Source organism: Rhamphochromis sp. 'chilingali' (genome assembly GCF_963969265.1).
Source record: "Rhamphochromis sp. 'chilingali' genome assembly, chromosome: 21".
In the NCBI taxonomy this organism is placed as follows: Eukaryota; Metazoa; Chordata; class Actinopteri; order Cichliformes; family Cichlidae; genus Rhamphochromis; species Rhamphochromis sp. 'chilingali'.
In genome coordinates, this window is record NC_137949.1 from 27450477 (window position 1) to 27465805 (window position 15329).

Below are 15329 nucleotides of genomic sequence, written 5' to 3' on the forward strand. Positions count from 1 at the left end.
CGTTGGGCTTTAGCTGTGCCTTTTGAGATTTTTTTTTCATCTTCTAAAAGCATCTATTATCCCGTCTGTAGCTACTGTACGAGAGAATTCAGTAGAGACTTTCACAGCCTAGAATGGGTAATTTTAACAATTACTTACAGCAAATTAAATGCAAAATACTGTAAGATATTTTTCAAGTACACTGCAGCATCTTTTGTACTTTATACTCTCTCATGTTAAAGAACAGTAATTAAAGAACACAGTTAAAAAGGAATTGCTTCACTCTTCTTTCTGATGAAGAAAAGCACTATAGTTGCATTAGATCACTGGAGTGCCTGCAGTTGAATGAATCTGAGATGTAGGGTTAGGGTTCGGGATCTGTAAAAGCATGCCTTTTTTAATTTTGGTGTGACTGTGGTGCTGAGTAGATTTGTAGTCACATAACCGTTACATAAAGAGAACATTTTTCTTTATGAATTTTGATGTGTCCATGTGCGTTCGCTCACAACACACTTTGTGAATGTGTAAGTTTCGAATGTGTGTCAGTGAGAGAGACCCTGTTAGATTTGTATTGTTGATTGTCATTTATGCTTAGAAATATTTACTTATATATGCTTAGAGTTTTGTAATTAGTTGTAGATTGGTAGAGGTTTTGATCCTTGATAGTCTGCAAACTTTGTGTGTATTAGACAGCACTTTGGGAGCATGAGAGGTCATACCGTGTCTTATTATTTTATGGTAGGATTAACGTAGTTGCGTCTGTTCTAGTCTAAGTGCTCTTTGTTTAGATGAACTGCAGGACTTCCTCACCGTGTTATCTAGGATGAACCATCTAGGGTGAGGGGGAGGCTACCCTCTTCCTGACCAAGGATGTTTGACCCTTTGATCAGCAGTCCACACACACACACACACACACACACACACACACACACACACACACACACACACACACACACACAGGCAAGGTACTCTTTGTGTATGTAGACGTCATATGTTAATGAACTTATGCATATTCATGTAACCTCAATAAAAGGACAGTGATACGGGAGAACGGACGAGACCAACTGGAGTCAAGCGGTTGTCCGGTTCTCTCCCGTGCACGAGTAACATGAAGAACTTTGCCTATTTGTGTCTTGCTTAGCAGTGTAATTATATTGTCTTAACGTTCCAGCGAATAGGTTCAAGCTACAAACCTAACATTAATTGGTCCTTCGATGCCGGCTCCCTGGGATCGCATTCACCGAGGGGGGGGAGGCACGCTGAAAGACTGACGTCAGCCAGGAAGTTCCTGTGGATTCGCTGTCTGTCTTTCTCCTCGATGAATGGCGATCGGCGGGATTCAGGCTGATATTACACGCTAAGCAACGCCAAGTAAGTTTAAAGAGGCCGACTCTATAACCATGTCGTTGTGCAGTCTCCGCCATTTTGTGAGGCGTTGAGAAGTTCGCTGCTTTGTGGAGCGATAACTGGGTTAGTGTCCCGAAAAAGAAGTTTTGGTTAAATCGCCCAAGGGTCCCAAGCGTCCGGTGAGTGTCCGGTTTTGAAATCGCCCTGGGTGTGTGTCCCGAGCGTCCCTTCATTGGGTTTTGTCGCGCGAGTGGGTGAGCGTCCCACAACTGGGTCAGGGTCCCGAGCGGTCCGGTGTGAGTCCGGAGTAGGCCTATTTTGTGTTGTTGTCATTGTTGTCGTCGTCGTCGTTTTTGTTGTTGTTGTTGTGTGAGTGTGTGCGGAGCAGAACACGTGGTCTGTAACACCGACTGTTGTTGTTATCATGGGTTTCTAAGCAACCAAGAGTGAGTTAGAGGGAGAAAGACGTTTGTGCTGGACTTTGCTCCTGGCAGCACAAAGTATTTATGTATAAAAGAGAGAGAGAGCGAAGGCTCCACAGCTGCGTGGGTGCACGCGAATGCGGTCGCGCGGGTTTCACGCGGACCTGAGCCGTGCGGTTAATCGCAGGCTTATAAATGGAAGAGATTCAAATGTTAGAAGTTTTCAGAAAACACACCAGCCTTGAAGAGTGTGTGGAAAAGGCCAGCCCACATCAGCAGCTGTGCTCTGGTGGGTGGCTTTCCCCCCACCCCTTCCTGACACAAAATGTTAACAGCCTGTGTGCCAAACCATTGAGGTGGATAGTTGTTAAAAGTAACCTACATTAAACTTGTGGTTGCTTAAATTCAGTACAATGACATGTGAGGTGAAGTGATATAGGTAAATATTTAAACTAATGAAGTGCATAGAGGCACTTGACCTGTGTGGAAGACTTTCGTCTTATTATGAGCCATTGTTGAGATATAGAGCACATCTGTGAAAACAACTAATATGCTCAACCCTGTATGAAACATCTAAAAATACATGATGGAGAAGCTGTGTTGAATATGAAAGTGTAAGACTTTGCCACTGTGGGCAGAGCATGCAACTACTGTGTGATGTCGCGTTGCAGTTTTGTTTTTGTTTTTTGAGCTGATGAGCAAGCTACACATTATCAGATCAAGAGCTGTCTGAGAACTACTCAAAGAGAGGGAAACAGAGAGTGTGCAGCGTTTCCATGAGCAGTTTTTCTGCACCTTGACTCGTGTGTGTGTGTAGCATCAGCATCATGTTTTTGTTTATTTGTGTTGTTGGATTAAAAATAATTAAATAAACTGGTGATCATGCTTATGGATCACCATGGCACATATCTCCAGCCATATGGTTTATTTATGCAGATGAAAAAGTGAGTGTGAATGTGTCTGACATCACAGTGTTTTTGTGCACTGTGCAAAAGTGATTGCCTCTGATTGTGAGTGAGAGCGGTGATTTTGCAGACCACCAGCTATTGTGAAGAAAAAAAAAAAAGAGTGAAAAAGAGACAAATTACTACATTGTAGACGAAGAGAAATAATCATAGGAAAAAGGTTTTGTGTTGATCAGCCGAAAAACAACTACAATGTCATTTTCTGCTTTTAAGAAAGGATTGTTCACACAAACACAGACAGAGAGAGAGAGAGAGAGATGTGTGTTGATTAAGCAGTGATGATAATAATGAAATGTCTTAGTTTGTCACTTTCAGGTGAAAAGCAGACCTGAATCAATTTTCCACATGCAGCGGTCGGAAGAAAGTTATAGTTTAACATCATTGGAAACATGCAGGCCAAGTTTCTGGCTGACTTATTTACAGTGCCATGTGTTTCTCAACCTCACAAGCGAGCTCACTCCTCCCTGAAGATAAGGAATGCAGCTCCAAAGCAATAACATGATAAAGAGACAGCAGCAAGTCCTGAGCACAAAAAGTCCCAGCAAAGCAGCAGCAATGTGGATAAACAGCAGCAGAAGAAGAAAGCAAACCCATCTTCCTGTCTGATTGGATGAATTCCACGGAGGGGCGAGCAAGATGGCGGTGGCAGCATGTTGAAATGCTCAAAAAGGACTGAGTGACTCGGGCAAGCCACATGCAGCTAGCATGCTGGCTAGCGACATGAAAGAAATGGACCCTTCATGATGCGTTCAACGTGCCAGCGCTGTGGTGGGAAAGGCTCCATCATAAACACGCCCTGCGCCCTGCGCCGAGGTTCAGGCCAAGAAGAAGAAGATGATGACTTCCAAGCCCAAGAAGGTCGGCCTCAGCGTGGGCGAGCTGATTGTGAAAGCCGTGGCCGCTTCCAAGGAGCGCAACGGCCTGTCTGTGGCCGCTCTCAAGAAGGCTCTGGCTGCCGGAGGCTACGATGTGGACAAGAACAAGGCCCGTGTCAAGACCGCCATCAAGAGCCTGGTGGCGAAGGGCACTCTGGTGCAGACCAAGGGCACCAGGACCTCCGGATCCTTCAAGATGAACAAGGCTACTGAGAGCAAAGCCAAGAAGCCCGCCGCGGCCAAAGCCAAGAAACCGGCAGCAGCTGCTAAGAAGTCGCCCAAGAAGGCAGCAGCAGCACTTCAGCTACTAGACAGGACAAAGCTGAAGGAGAACTGCCGGGACTGTTGAAGTGGGAGAGGACAAAAGAGTGAGAGGACAACAGAGTGAGAAGACTAGGTGAGAACACATAGGAATTATTTAATGTGGGAAATCAAAATTTGGGTTAGCAAACCTGGGGAAAAGAAAACTGACTGCTTAAGTTGGAAAATTGAGACGGAGTCTGAAACATTGCGAAAATAGAAACATATACAGAATCACACACACACAAGCAGAACATGCATTAACCCTACTAACAATTCCAAACACAAAATGACTCATGAAGACTCATAGCACATTAGTTAAGAAATGATTAAATAATAGCAGAGAAGTGTGTAGGAAAGGCAGCTTTAAGAACATGCTCTGCTGGAGATGCAGCTCCACAGACATGCATTAGACCTGCCTAATAACACAAACCCATGCAATGAAAATTAGCTTGTTATCTTTCATCAGTGTTAAAATAGTGTCAATTTAGCAGACACTTGTTATTAAATACTGAATTTATCCAATGCAAAAAATTGACTCTCCAGGTTGCAGGACAACAGTTTAACTTTTGTGGGAAAAAAGATCCTGGTTTGACCAACCAGTGATCAGACAATAAATTTAGTTGTTAAAATGGTAAATTGGGAGAAGCTTCCTGCTTGATTGAGGCAGCACATGTAATTTACTGTATGAGGGAAATTGTCTTTTGTGATACTATTTTGAACATGCTTTTCTGTCGTCCTGTCAACTTAGTGGGTTAATAGCTGATATGCAAATTAGTTGATTGGTTTTAGATTAATGAAAGGTGACTGAATTCTAGTACGAGTGAATGAGATGTGTTGGAGTTGTTGTGTGTTGAGTGGAGACTCTAAAACACTGAGTTTCCTGTTTTGATGTGCGAGTGAATCCTGTATTTAGATACACAACTCTGAATACATCAGAACAAACGTCTTTTGTGAAGTGCATGACAGCATGTCACATGTTTTATGATGAAGGGAAAAAGGAAAAATTGAATAAAATAGATCTGTGGCCTAAACGAGTGAAGAGCACAGACCGGGTGATTAAACTCATAGCTAATATGACATTAGGGTTATGTTGTGTGTTGTGCAGTTGATGGTTGGTTTGGAGTGAATCTAGCTGATGATTCTTCTCCTGTTGTGAAGATGATGAGGAGTTTGTGTCATGACTTAACAAGGCCTTTTTATTTTGATACTTTCACAGTGCACTGAGAGTTTGGTTTGATAATCTCTGTTATTTTTTTATTTTTCATTTTTGAACAAGCACTGATTTTTGCTTGTGAATTTCTTTTCTTTGAGCAGATCTGCAAGTCGGGAATTAAAAGCGTTACACGTCGTCAAGAAAATTGTTGCAAGTGAGTTTCTCCACATTTAAAATGGGTTCAGGAGAAAGCCACTTATTTGGGACAATTAGGAAATGAGAGTCCCCCCCAAAAAGGATTCAACGAGGAAATCCAGTCTAAATTATTTTTCTTTTTGAAATAACGTCGTTTTGCTGAGCGTGGAAACGAATGCGATGATAATTTCCACAATTAGCAAAAGAAGGAACCACTGAGTGAATGAGTAAGAATTTTAAAATAACTGACTGACTGAACATGATTGTGTGAAGTTAACCCCCACCTGACAAAGGTGCAGATGAACCCATGTGTTTCCTTTTACAGGAGCAGAAAGATGACAGCAACACTCGAGGTTGCATGATGATTTAACCTTTTAAATGCCATTTTCTGTGTCTGTGCATTTATCAGGTGTGTTATTCATAGGCTTGAGTTGCTCACAGAGATAACTGTGACAAAGTATGCATACGCCTGCGCAAGCGCTAATATTTGCATTTTCTTTTCTTACAGCATGCCAGTTCTTCATGTGAATTGATGATGCGATTTATACCAGGACAACTGGTTGATGTTTTTTCCTACTACAGGATTTCTGGGTTTATGTGTGAGGAAAACTGTGTTTACAGGTTATGAGTGGTGATGCTGTTGCGTTGTGTTGATGGGAAAATGTGAAGGTTACTTTGATAATGTGAATAACCTGTGTGAAATTTCCTGTGTTGAGAACTGGTGTTACTTCTTTCCACAGCTATAGATGGCTAACTTTATGGTCTTTTTATGGCACCTCTGGGACCTGTTGACCTGTGTCTGACCTCTGTCTGACTACAGTCATGTGTATTGCTAATGTTAGTTTCTTTGAGAATGCTGTGGAAGATTCAGCTGGAACGGACAAGTGACATGAGTAAAACAAATAAGAGATACAGTGTTTCTGGGATAGTTTGATATGGGCTCATTAGCTGGCCACTTTTGAGCCCATAGTAGTATATAAGTGGAGTGACTTTGCTTAAGAGCAGTCACCGATTACATTAATGTTGCCTGAGTACATGGGATGATCCATGTCTGAGGCGACTTATGAAAATAATTGTAGTTTACTGATTTGAGAAAACCTGCACATGACACTTGTCTTGCTGATGTTGAATGCTTCTTGTCCTTATGATACAATTGTTTACAGGTATGGAGTTTGATTTTACTTCCAGATTTTGTTTTCCAGGCCATGATGGTGTGTATGCAGGCTCCTGGGAGAGCCGGGTGTTAAGCAAACTTAATATGCAAAGCACACTAACATTTTCATTGCAGGATTATAGGTCCAGGGTGGTGCTGCTCCAGGGGAGGAGATGCCCTGATGTTGCCTGGGATATGATCTAGCTAATCTTTTTCTTTAAGACTGGAATCCAGGTTTGGTGAGTTGACGCATGGGTGTGTCCATGCGTCAAGAGGAGGGGTCCAAGGATTAACATTAAACAATGTTTTTTATTATTGTTGCAGTGATTTGTGTGATTAGCCGTTTTATTTACAAATATTAAACCTATGCAAGTGGTGCACCCATGTTCAGATGAGGCTTTGATGGCCTATAAGTGAAGTTCACTGAACTAAAGAATGTGGTTTGATGATTGTTGACATACTCTCCAAATAGTTTGTCTTCCTAGCAAGGAAATACAGGTGCAGCAGTAATCTCCTGAGAAATCTTCAGAGGCCCAGTGAGAAGCGCATAGCTGACAGGACCAGGCAGTGGTTGAGGTCAAAGATCAAGCTGATTGGGGCCCATCATGAAATCAGACCTTGGAGCCACAGCAAGGACCATGAAACTGCCTGCAAAATAGAGGAGAGGATCGTCCACAAGATGGGAGAGAGGCTTCAGGAGGATCAGAGATCATCTTCAGCACAGCAGACATCACACAGAGAGCTGTGCTACTAAGCTTCCAGGAAATCAAGAGGAGACTTCCCACAGCAAGATTTTAAATACAATGAAAGATTCAATATTGACGCTGAGGAAGACGACTAAGGTGTACGACGTGCTCTGCCTTAAACCTTCAGCAGCGTTGGAACATAAACACTCAGGGGATGAGGAGCGTGCCAAGCTCCATCGACAGCGTAGAAGGAGTTCGAGGATGACATCATGATTCTGTGAAAAGCACAGGAACCAGAAGCTATGGTGGTGATAACAGCAGTTTCCTATGAACATCACCTAACGCTGTGCCACTGTACTGTGCATACGATGACACTCTGAAGGCTGCTGGGATCATAATAGCAGTAAGACAACCCTGCACCCTTTCCACAGAGGTGTTTTCTGCAGAGTATGGACAATGAAGGACAATGAAGGAGTCATAAATATCCCCCTCACAGGACGAAGGCCTGAAGTGAGGTAATGGGAGGCCATAAAACTAGAGTGCTGAGAGGTCTGCAGCTTTGGAAATAGCTGAGAACCATGTTGACAAACAACAAAACCAACTGGTATGTTTGAATGTCTATTCTACATACATTTGGACTCTGGTCCTATGGACAACGATGGAAACAACTGGAAGAGACATTCATGACGCCCTGCAGAACTCAAACCACTCTGCAGAGAGACATGTGATGTGCACACCTGGAGGAAGCATTACCAAGCTGAGATGTTTTTGAAAATGTTACTTTTTTATTTTCACTATTAAATTAACAATTTCTTTGTTTGCTCGTAAGATGCAGTTTGCCATGAGATGAGCTCAATGAATGGGATAACTGCTAATACATTTGTTGAACTGTGTACCTTTTCAGTAATTTAGGGTGATTTGACATATGCTGAGTATAAAAATGTTTGCATTGAAACTGTCAGACATGAGGTATTCATACCTGGGAACTTTTCAGGCATAAAGGTCAAAAAGGGGGGAAATGTTAGATTTGTATTGTTGATTGTCATTTATGCTTAGAAATATTTACTTATATATGCTTAGAGTTTTGTAATTAGTTGTAGATTGGTAGAGGTTTTGATCCTTGATAGTCTGCAAACTTTGTGTGTATTAGACAGCACTTTGGGAGCATGAGAGGTCATACCGTGTCTTATTATTTTATGGTAGGATTAACGTAGTTGCGTCTGTTCTAGTCTAAGTGCTCTTTGTTTAGATGAACTGCAGGACTTCCTCACCGTGTTATCTAGGATGAACCATCTAGGGTGAGGGGGAGGCTACCCTCTTCCTGACCAAGGATGTTTGACCCTTTGATCAGCAGTCCACACACACACACACACACACACACACACACACACACACACACACACACACACACACACAGGCAAGGTACTCTTTGTGTATGTAGACGTCATATGTTAATGAACTTATGCATATTCATGTAACCTCAATAAAAGGACAGTGATACGGGAGAACGGACGAGACCAACTGGAGTCAAGCGGTTGTCCGGTTCTCTCCCGTGCACGAGTAACATGAAGAACTTTGCCTATTTGTGTCTTGCTTAGCAGTGTAATTATATTGTCTTAACGTTCCAGCGAATAGGTTCAAGCTACAAACCTAACAGACCCTCTTAGCACACTGAGTACAGTGAAATATGAGCTGTTGCGATGGTATGAAACTTGTAGCCTCTGGTTGAACCTCCAGTGAGGCCCACCTCTGCCTCCACCACCACCAATTAGGATAGCACACATAATGCAACCTGAAAGATGCACTGAGCCTGGCAGCTTTATAAACATCCTCCCTTGTCTACGGCCAGTGCTCACAGCCCCGTCTTCTCTGCTCAGCTTTGTGCGTGGGTGTGGGTGTAAGTGTGTGCATCAGGCGTGACTGTGTACGTGAGCGCCGAGAGTGATAGATCCTCCCTCCAAGGGATGCACTCCCATCCTGACAGGGGGTGTTATAGTTATTGCTCTCTCTCCCTCTCTCTTGACTACATTATCTTATCTGATTACTCTCTGAGCCAAGATGCGCAGACATGCTGGAGACTGCAGTGTAATATAACATGCCTCTATATGAGTTGTGGTTGCTACATGAGATATGCCACCGCACACATCATACTACCGGTAACATCAGACTTGTCTGCTTGCCTCAGAGACCTGACAGCCTCATTGTTATTAACCATGCACAAAAACTGAAGCACAGACAGCCCAGCATGTCAATGCTGCAACAAACCTGTGTAATTACCCCATAAATCAAAGCAATCTCTGGCCATGCTCTGGCCAATTTATCTGCAAACCTAGATTTAATGTGTACAGGGAGGTTGCCTTGCCCCTTGACTTGTGTGCACTTCACAATTAAATAAGGTGTTCTGCGAGGGCGTTTAAACCACAGCAGTGAATGATGCCTCTTGCTTATGCAGTCTCCATATCTTCAATTGAAAGATAGCTTTCCCAGCTTTGGATAATAAAGCGGCAGTGAAACTGTAGCCTACCATCAGTATACAGCACTATTAAATAATCCACAGTGTTTTCAGTGGCCTGTGGGGACAATGTAGAGGATGGTATAAACATTAGAGTCAGGAACAACCCTCCAGTAAGCTGTTTTTACGGCATGCGAACAGGTGTGATCCCTGCCTCTCTGCTTTCACACAACTGTGAGAAGTAATAAGAGACATCAAGCATAGGATTGTGCTACAGGCTGCAAGAACACATTCTGCTTGAAGTATATCCAAATGATAGTCTTCTTAAAGCGGTATAACAGGGTATGAATACAGTCTGAATATTAAATAAACCAAAAAGCTTTGAGTTTTGTTGCAAGCATGCGGCTGACACACTGGCATACTGCAAGGCCTATCACGTGGTTGCATCAGACGTACCGTAAAGTAGAGGAGTTAACTTTAAATGGGCCACCGTGTTGCACCAATCCATCATTCACGGAGCAGTCTTACTAGTTTGAGGTCAGAGGAAAAGATCAGTTGTTTACGAGAGCAGAAAATCCAGGTCAGACTGAAAAAAGAAGGAGGATGTGAGATTATAGGATTTAAAGTGATAGAAAGACACCTATTTCCACTGACACATACTCACTGCTAGGGTGGTCTTCTACGCAGAAGAGAGACACGCCTTCTTCTCACATTTCTGTAGATGCAGTTAATAAAATATTCTCAATTTCAGACCGTACTTTAAGTGATAATGGCATAATGGCATTCACTCACTCCAGCTTGAAAGCTTGCTTAAAAAGCTGAAACACAGTGACAACTTCAGCATTTTTCATCTTATTTGCATGGTTTGATACTTTGTTTTTTTATTCTCTATTTCAGTGTCAAAGTAAGCAATGAATGTTGCTTTAGATACTTCCATGAAGTCTTGTAGAACAAAAAGGAAAGATGATGCCAGATTTGGAAGATTGACAGAAAGGGTTTACAAGCAACTAGAGATTAGATTAGATAGTCCTGCAAAGCGAGGTGGGTGTCTCTAGGCTGACATGGCTTTACCAGAGAAATCCAATGGACCAGTAAATTTTCAAATTAAAGCGCTGCACTATGCATATTAATTATGCCAAGATGGAGAAATATTACCCCAAAGTTTCTTTCTTATTGTTAAATCTCCATTAGTTACTTCAGAGTAAGAGTGATCATCTGGAATTACACCGATGTATCACAGTAGATTATCCTGCTTTATTTTATACTGTTTTCCATTTCCAACAGTCTGCTTCACAGTGGATTGGCTGTCACAGAGATTTCCTTCCATGTTATGAATGCAAGCCTTTGTTGCATGCATCTGTAAGATAGATCTAACCTTTGTAATAGTATCTTTGTCTTTTGTTGCTAGACTTCCTCCAGGGTAACCCAGAGGTCAGTCTTTGTCAAGTGGTTAAGATATTTAAAAACGATTTGAAAACTAAAACTATTGCAACTGATGCCATGCCCTACATGTTAAATGCAAATCCAATTTGAGACCAAACAAAACTAAGTTAACAGCTAAACAGCAAAACCAAGAGTTTAGTAATTACAGAAGAAATACCTTAGAGACATCAGAATGTGGCCCCCCTTGCCTAAATCTGTCATTACTGTAAATACTTCTATATGTGCATATGGAACAAAAGAAACACAGTACACGCAAAGACATAAGACTTTTTTTCTTCAGGCTAGACCTATACAATTTTAAATTAGCTCGACTCCTCCACAGATCCCCTGGAAACATTCCAGAAGATTATTTTTTAAAGACAACAACAAGTCATTAAAATGAAAGATCATTTAATATTCATTGTTTATTCTTCTGTATTGCTGTGCTGTGAGAACGCTTTAAATTAGCCGGAGAAGCGGATACCTTTGGGTGCACTATCGCGTGCGTGTGTGTTGCAAGACTGCCAGTCTTTTGCTCAAATGAGCGTTAATGATACATCAGTCAAAACTACTCCACAACTTAACAGTATAGGGAATTTTAATACGTGTATAGTGTTGAGTTGTAACTATACATTGGCATTTTTACTAATGACTCTTAGGGATACATTTAATAGAAAGATTATACAGAAATGCGAAACCTGTAAAATGTTTAATAGAAAATCCATGGCGTTTAACAAAAAGGATGTAATCCACTCCATATAACTGCTGATATAAATGTCAGGTCAAAACTGTTGTTTAACAATGATGTTTTCAGGCTTTTCATGCTGGTTTATTTAAGTATTTTTTAATACCTAAAAAATACTGACAAAGAAAAAAAAATTTCAGCTAAATTTTGCTGATTTTGCTTTATATTCTGAGCGATTCGGATTTTTAATACCGAAATGAATTTTCTAAGAAGTTCATAAAGTCCTGCAGTTGTCTTTTTAGGCACTACATTAAATCTCTGGCAAGGAAACTTCTCGCAGGAGCATCATACCCACCTCAGTCAGATAAAAACTGGCCACTTTAAGTCAAACATGATGCTGCATCGAATAGGCAGGATTAATCATCTCCCTGCAACAGAGCTGAGCTGCTCCATCTTGGCCCGCAGGAGACATCAAACGTACTCCCCCTGCCCGCCTGCCTACTGTTTCCCCTGGAGAGACAGAGATGGGTTAGAGAGTAGAGACTGGCCTCTGGTAGTGCAACTCTCTGTGGAGTCTATATTGATTACACCTGCCACCAGCGGCTAGCTGGAGCTGTGTACTCTGACAGCTGGCAGCACAGGGCGAGATGGATAACTGCTCGAGTCAGGTTTTAGCCAGCTACATCATCACTTGGCTCTGTAGAGGTAGTTAGGAAAGCAAAAGTTTCTCTTTTTTTTCTTTTTCTATCTACTGTTTTTTTTTGTTTTTTTTTTTAAGTTTACTTCTTTATAGTGTGCTTTACCTTGTTTCTTGTTTCAGTGTTTCTTGGCTTTTCTGTTATGGCACATATTTCATCTCAGGCACGAGGAATCCACTTTCTGTTGTACCTGTGAATGTCTACTTATAAAGTCGTAGAAAACACAAAGCAGGATGAGGCCTTGGCTATTTCATCACAACGTCCTTTCTCCATATCTTATTATACGTATGCTTGACTTCAGAACTTACTCGCTAAAGTTTTCTTTTCAGAGATGGACAGCTTTAAAAGTGAGTAGGTCTTAGATTTATAAAATCATGTCTACTGTTAAACCATACCCCCGAGGACAACTCATTAGACTCTGTTTAGAAGTCAGAAGGATTGAGTTGTGGGAAGAGTTGGGAGGTGAATCCAGAGTAAATCCCTTTTTTCCTGTTAGCTCACTGTCCCTTCAGCTGGCTGCGAGGTATATGGTGTTGATTATGGAGATGAGAGCCATAAACTCAATATTTTCCGTGCTGAAGTGAGAAGACTGTAAAGCAAGCAAACACACTCTCCCTCTCACACGGGCGAGCCAGAGAGTGAGCAAGCTAAATGGGTGTAGAGGGATTCAGATGGCTTAGTCGGGATAGGAACTGGGATCTAGTGGTATGTTTCTCTTATTTGTGTCTCTGCCTCTCTCCCTGCTTTTCTCTCTCTTTTTATCACTGTGCTTTCTCACCCCAAAGGCCTTATTTGCAATCCTTTGCTTCTCACGCTGCAGTCTGTGACAACAGCACAGGTTAAAACATAAGCCTCACCAAAATCTCAGTTATTTCATTTTAAAAAATACACTGACTTAAAACCATTATAAATTAAAGGCAAATTGTTATGTAAATTGCACAGTTTGGTGTACTTTTGCAGAGTTTAGCAAACATTTGCTCTGCTTAATGATTCATATCCTTCAGAATTATTCTGATTTTCTTTGTCAGTCTGTGCGTTTGTAATTCCTCACTTCTCCGCAAGTGCAGCTTCCCCCAACCACCCTGGATCTGTCTGTGGTAGTGTTCATCAAAGACCGGTGACTCTCCAGATACTGTTACAAGAAACCAGGATCAAGTTGCTCTACTTTTATTTATGTGTAGTGCCGGGAGTTTAAATATCTTCCTGCGATGTGAGAGCTCGGTCTGTTTTGACCCAGCCATTACTTCTGTGGTGGGGACCACAAAAAGAAAAAAAAAGAAAAACAGACCTGCATGCCTCATGAGAGACTGAATCAAAAAGTAAGACCAGAGATGTGGAGGAAGGGAGAGAGACAGCCAGTCAGTTTAGGTATTTTGAGAGTTAGTCATCCACTTGCCTGTCAAGCAAGCAGCTTCTCTGCTGTTTGCTGATGCCCGACGAAGCAGAAGACATGCCTAAACATTAATGGAACTAAAACAAAAATAAACCATTTTCATGTATAAAGAGAGATGCGCATACAAAGCTGCGTAGAACTTGGCAGTGCTGCCTTTCATTTATTCCTCTGGGGAAGAAGGACGGTGTTTGTATGAAAGAAAACATGGCACACAAGGAACATTCCAAGTTTGCCACAGGAAATCAATTTATTTGAGAGGGCAGCCGGGCTAAAAATAGGGAAGCCCCAAAACAATAGTGTTGGAATTAATTGCCCAGATTTTTGTGAGAAGGCAAGAAGACTCAAGAGAGCCAAAGTTTGTTCTCCGTCTTGTTTTCAAATGTGTGTTATGGAAATATTAGTCTGGTCTAGTTGTCATGTTATTTTGTTTTGGTATATTTCTGCTTGTCTGGAGCTGTCAAACAGAACTGAATCTCAATCATTTTCTTCCCCGACTTACCACTTGTCAACACATCTGCCAGCTGCCTTATTTGACAGGATATGATGATTTATCACAAGTTCTCCGCAGTAAATAGACAATAACTGTTTTGTCACACTCCACCGAGTTCTAACTGGGTTTTTGGGAGTGTGTGAGGGAGTGCTGTAGGGGCCTTATGGGGGCTGATGTGTCGTTTTTAATGAGATCTCACAGCAGTGTTTAAATATTTAACCGTTCCTGGTGAAGCCTCCCCAACAGCCGCCAGGCAAAACTGGTGAGGTTTCATGCAATCATCACAAACTATACTGAACCTATCCCCCGAAAACATCAGAAAATAAGCACAACCTGAATACATAATGGCATTATGAATACACAGCCTGCTGTGCCTAATACCTGCACCTATCGACAGACATGCCGTCTTTGCCTCTGCAAATAAGCAACATGACAAAAGGGTGAGCGTGATGATGAAAAGCTGTTGAATTATACATCTGTTTTTTGATGGGATATTTTCAAAACTTTTCTTTCCTCCCCCCCACCCAACAAAGTAATCCCCATTTTGAGCTTTTTCTGTATGTTTCTGAGAAACATTTCACCAGCGATCAGTTCAACTCCTACACTCTTCATGTTTTTACATCCCACCGCCCGTCAGTCACAGAGAATGGTGCTGGGGTGTCTGCCACCACCTGCTGTGTTCAGAGAGACGTTTCGATGGTGTGCTTGCATACGCGGTGTTTGTGTGTACAATAGTGGAAGTGTCTGAAGGGCATGTTATGTTAGGGTGAGTGACTGTTGAGGAGATTGGTCTGGATGGACAAATAATTGTATTAAGATTTAGGGTCAAAAAAGACTAAAAATCAATCTGTTTGTTTTGTTAATCATCTAACTTGGTCTGATGACATAAACTGGGTGATGAAATCAAAATACTTGTCCTTAAAGGTGTTTAAATAGCTCTAAAATATGAGTTTATGAGGCTGTACTCTGATTTAAATTTCCTTATAAATAAAATTTGGATTTTTTTTATCACAAATGTAAAATAGGAGACTTTAGTTGGTATTTGAAGCCGCTCGTGTGCTGTATTTGGAGGTGCGAGCAGTAGCAAGGGGAATCTGGAGGGACCTGAGCC

At 41.8% G+C, this 15329-nt stretch overlaps 1 protein-coding gene across 1 annotated transcript; it reads left to right on the top strand.

Moving 5' to 3' along the window:
* Positions 1–638: 638 nt before the first annotated feature.
* On the top strand, positions 639–8651 carry LOC308389288 (histone H1-like). The gene has a single exon (XM_080870590.1). It carries the CDS (start codon positions 3548–3550, stop codon positions 3935–3937), a length of 390 nt encoding a protein of 129 aa, XP_080726716.1. The 5' UTR covers positions 639–3547; the 3' UTR covers positions 3938–8651.
* Positions 8652–15329: the final 6678 nt, after the last annotated feature.

Bases quoted from the DNA above. Each gene is read 5' to 3' on its own strand.
- LOC308389288 (XM_080870590.1), top strand. From the start codon at position 3,548: ATGATGACTTCCAAGCCCAAGAAGGTCGGCCTCAGCGTGGGCGAGCTG.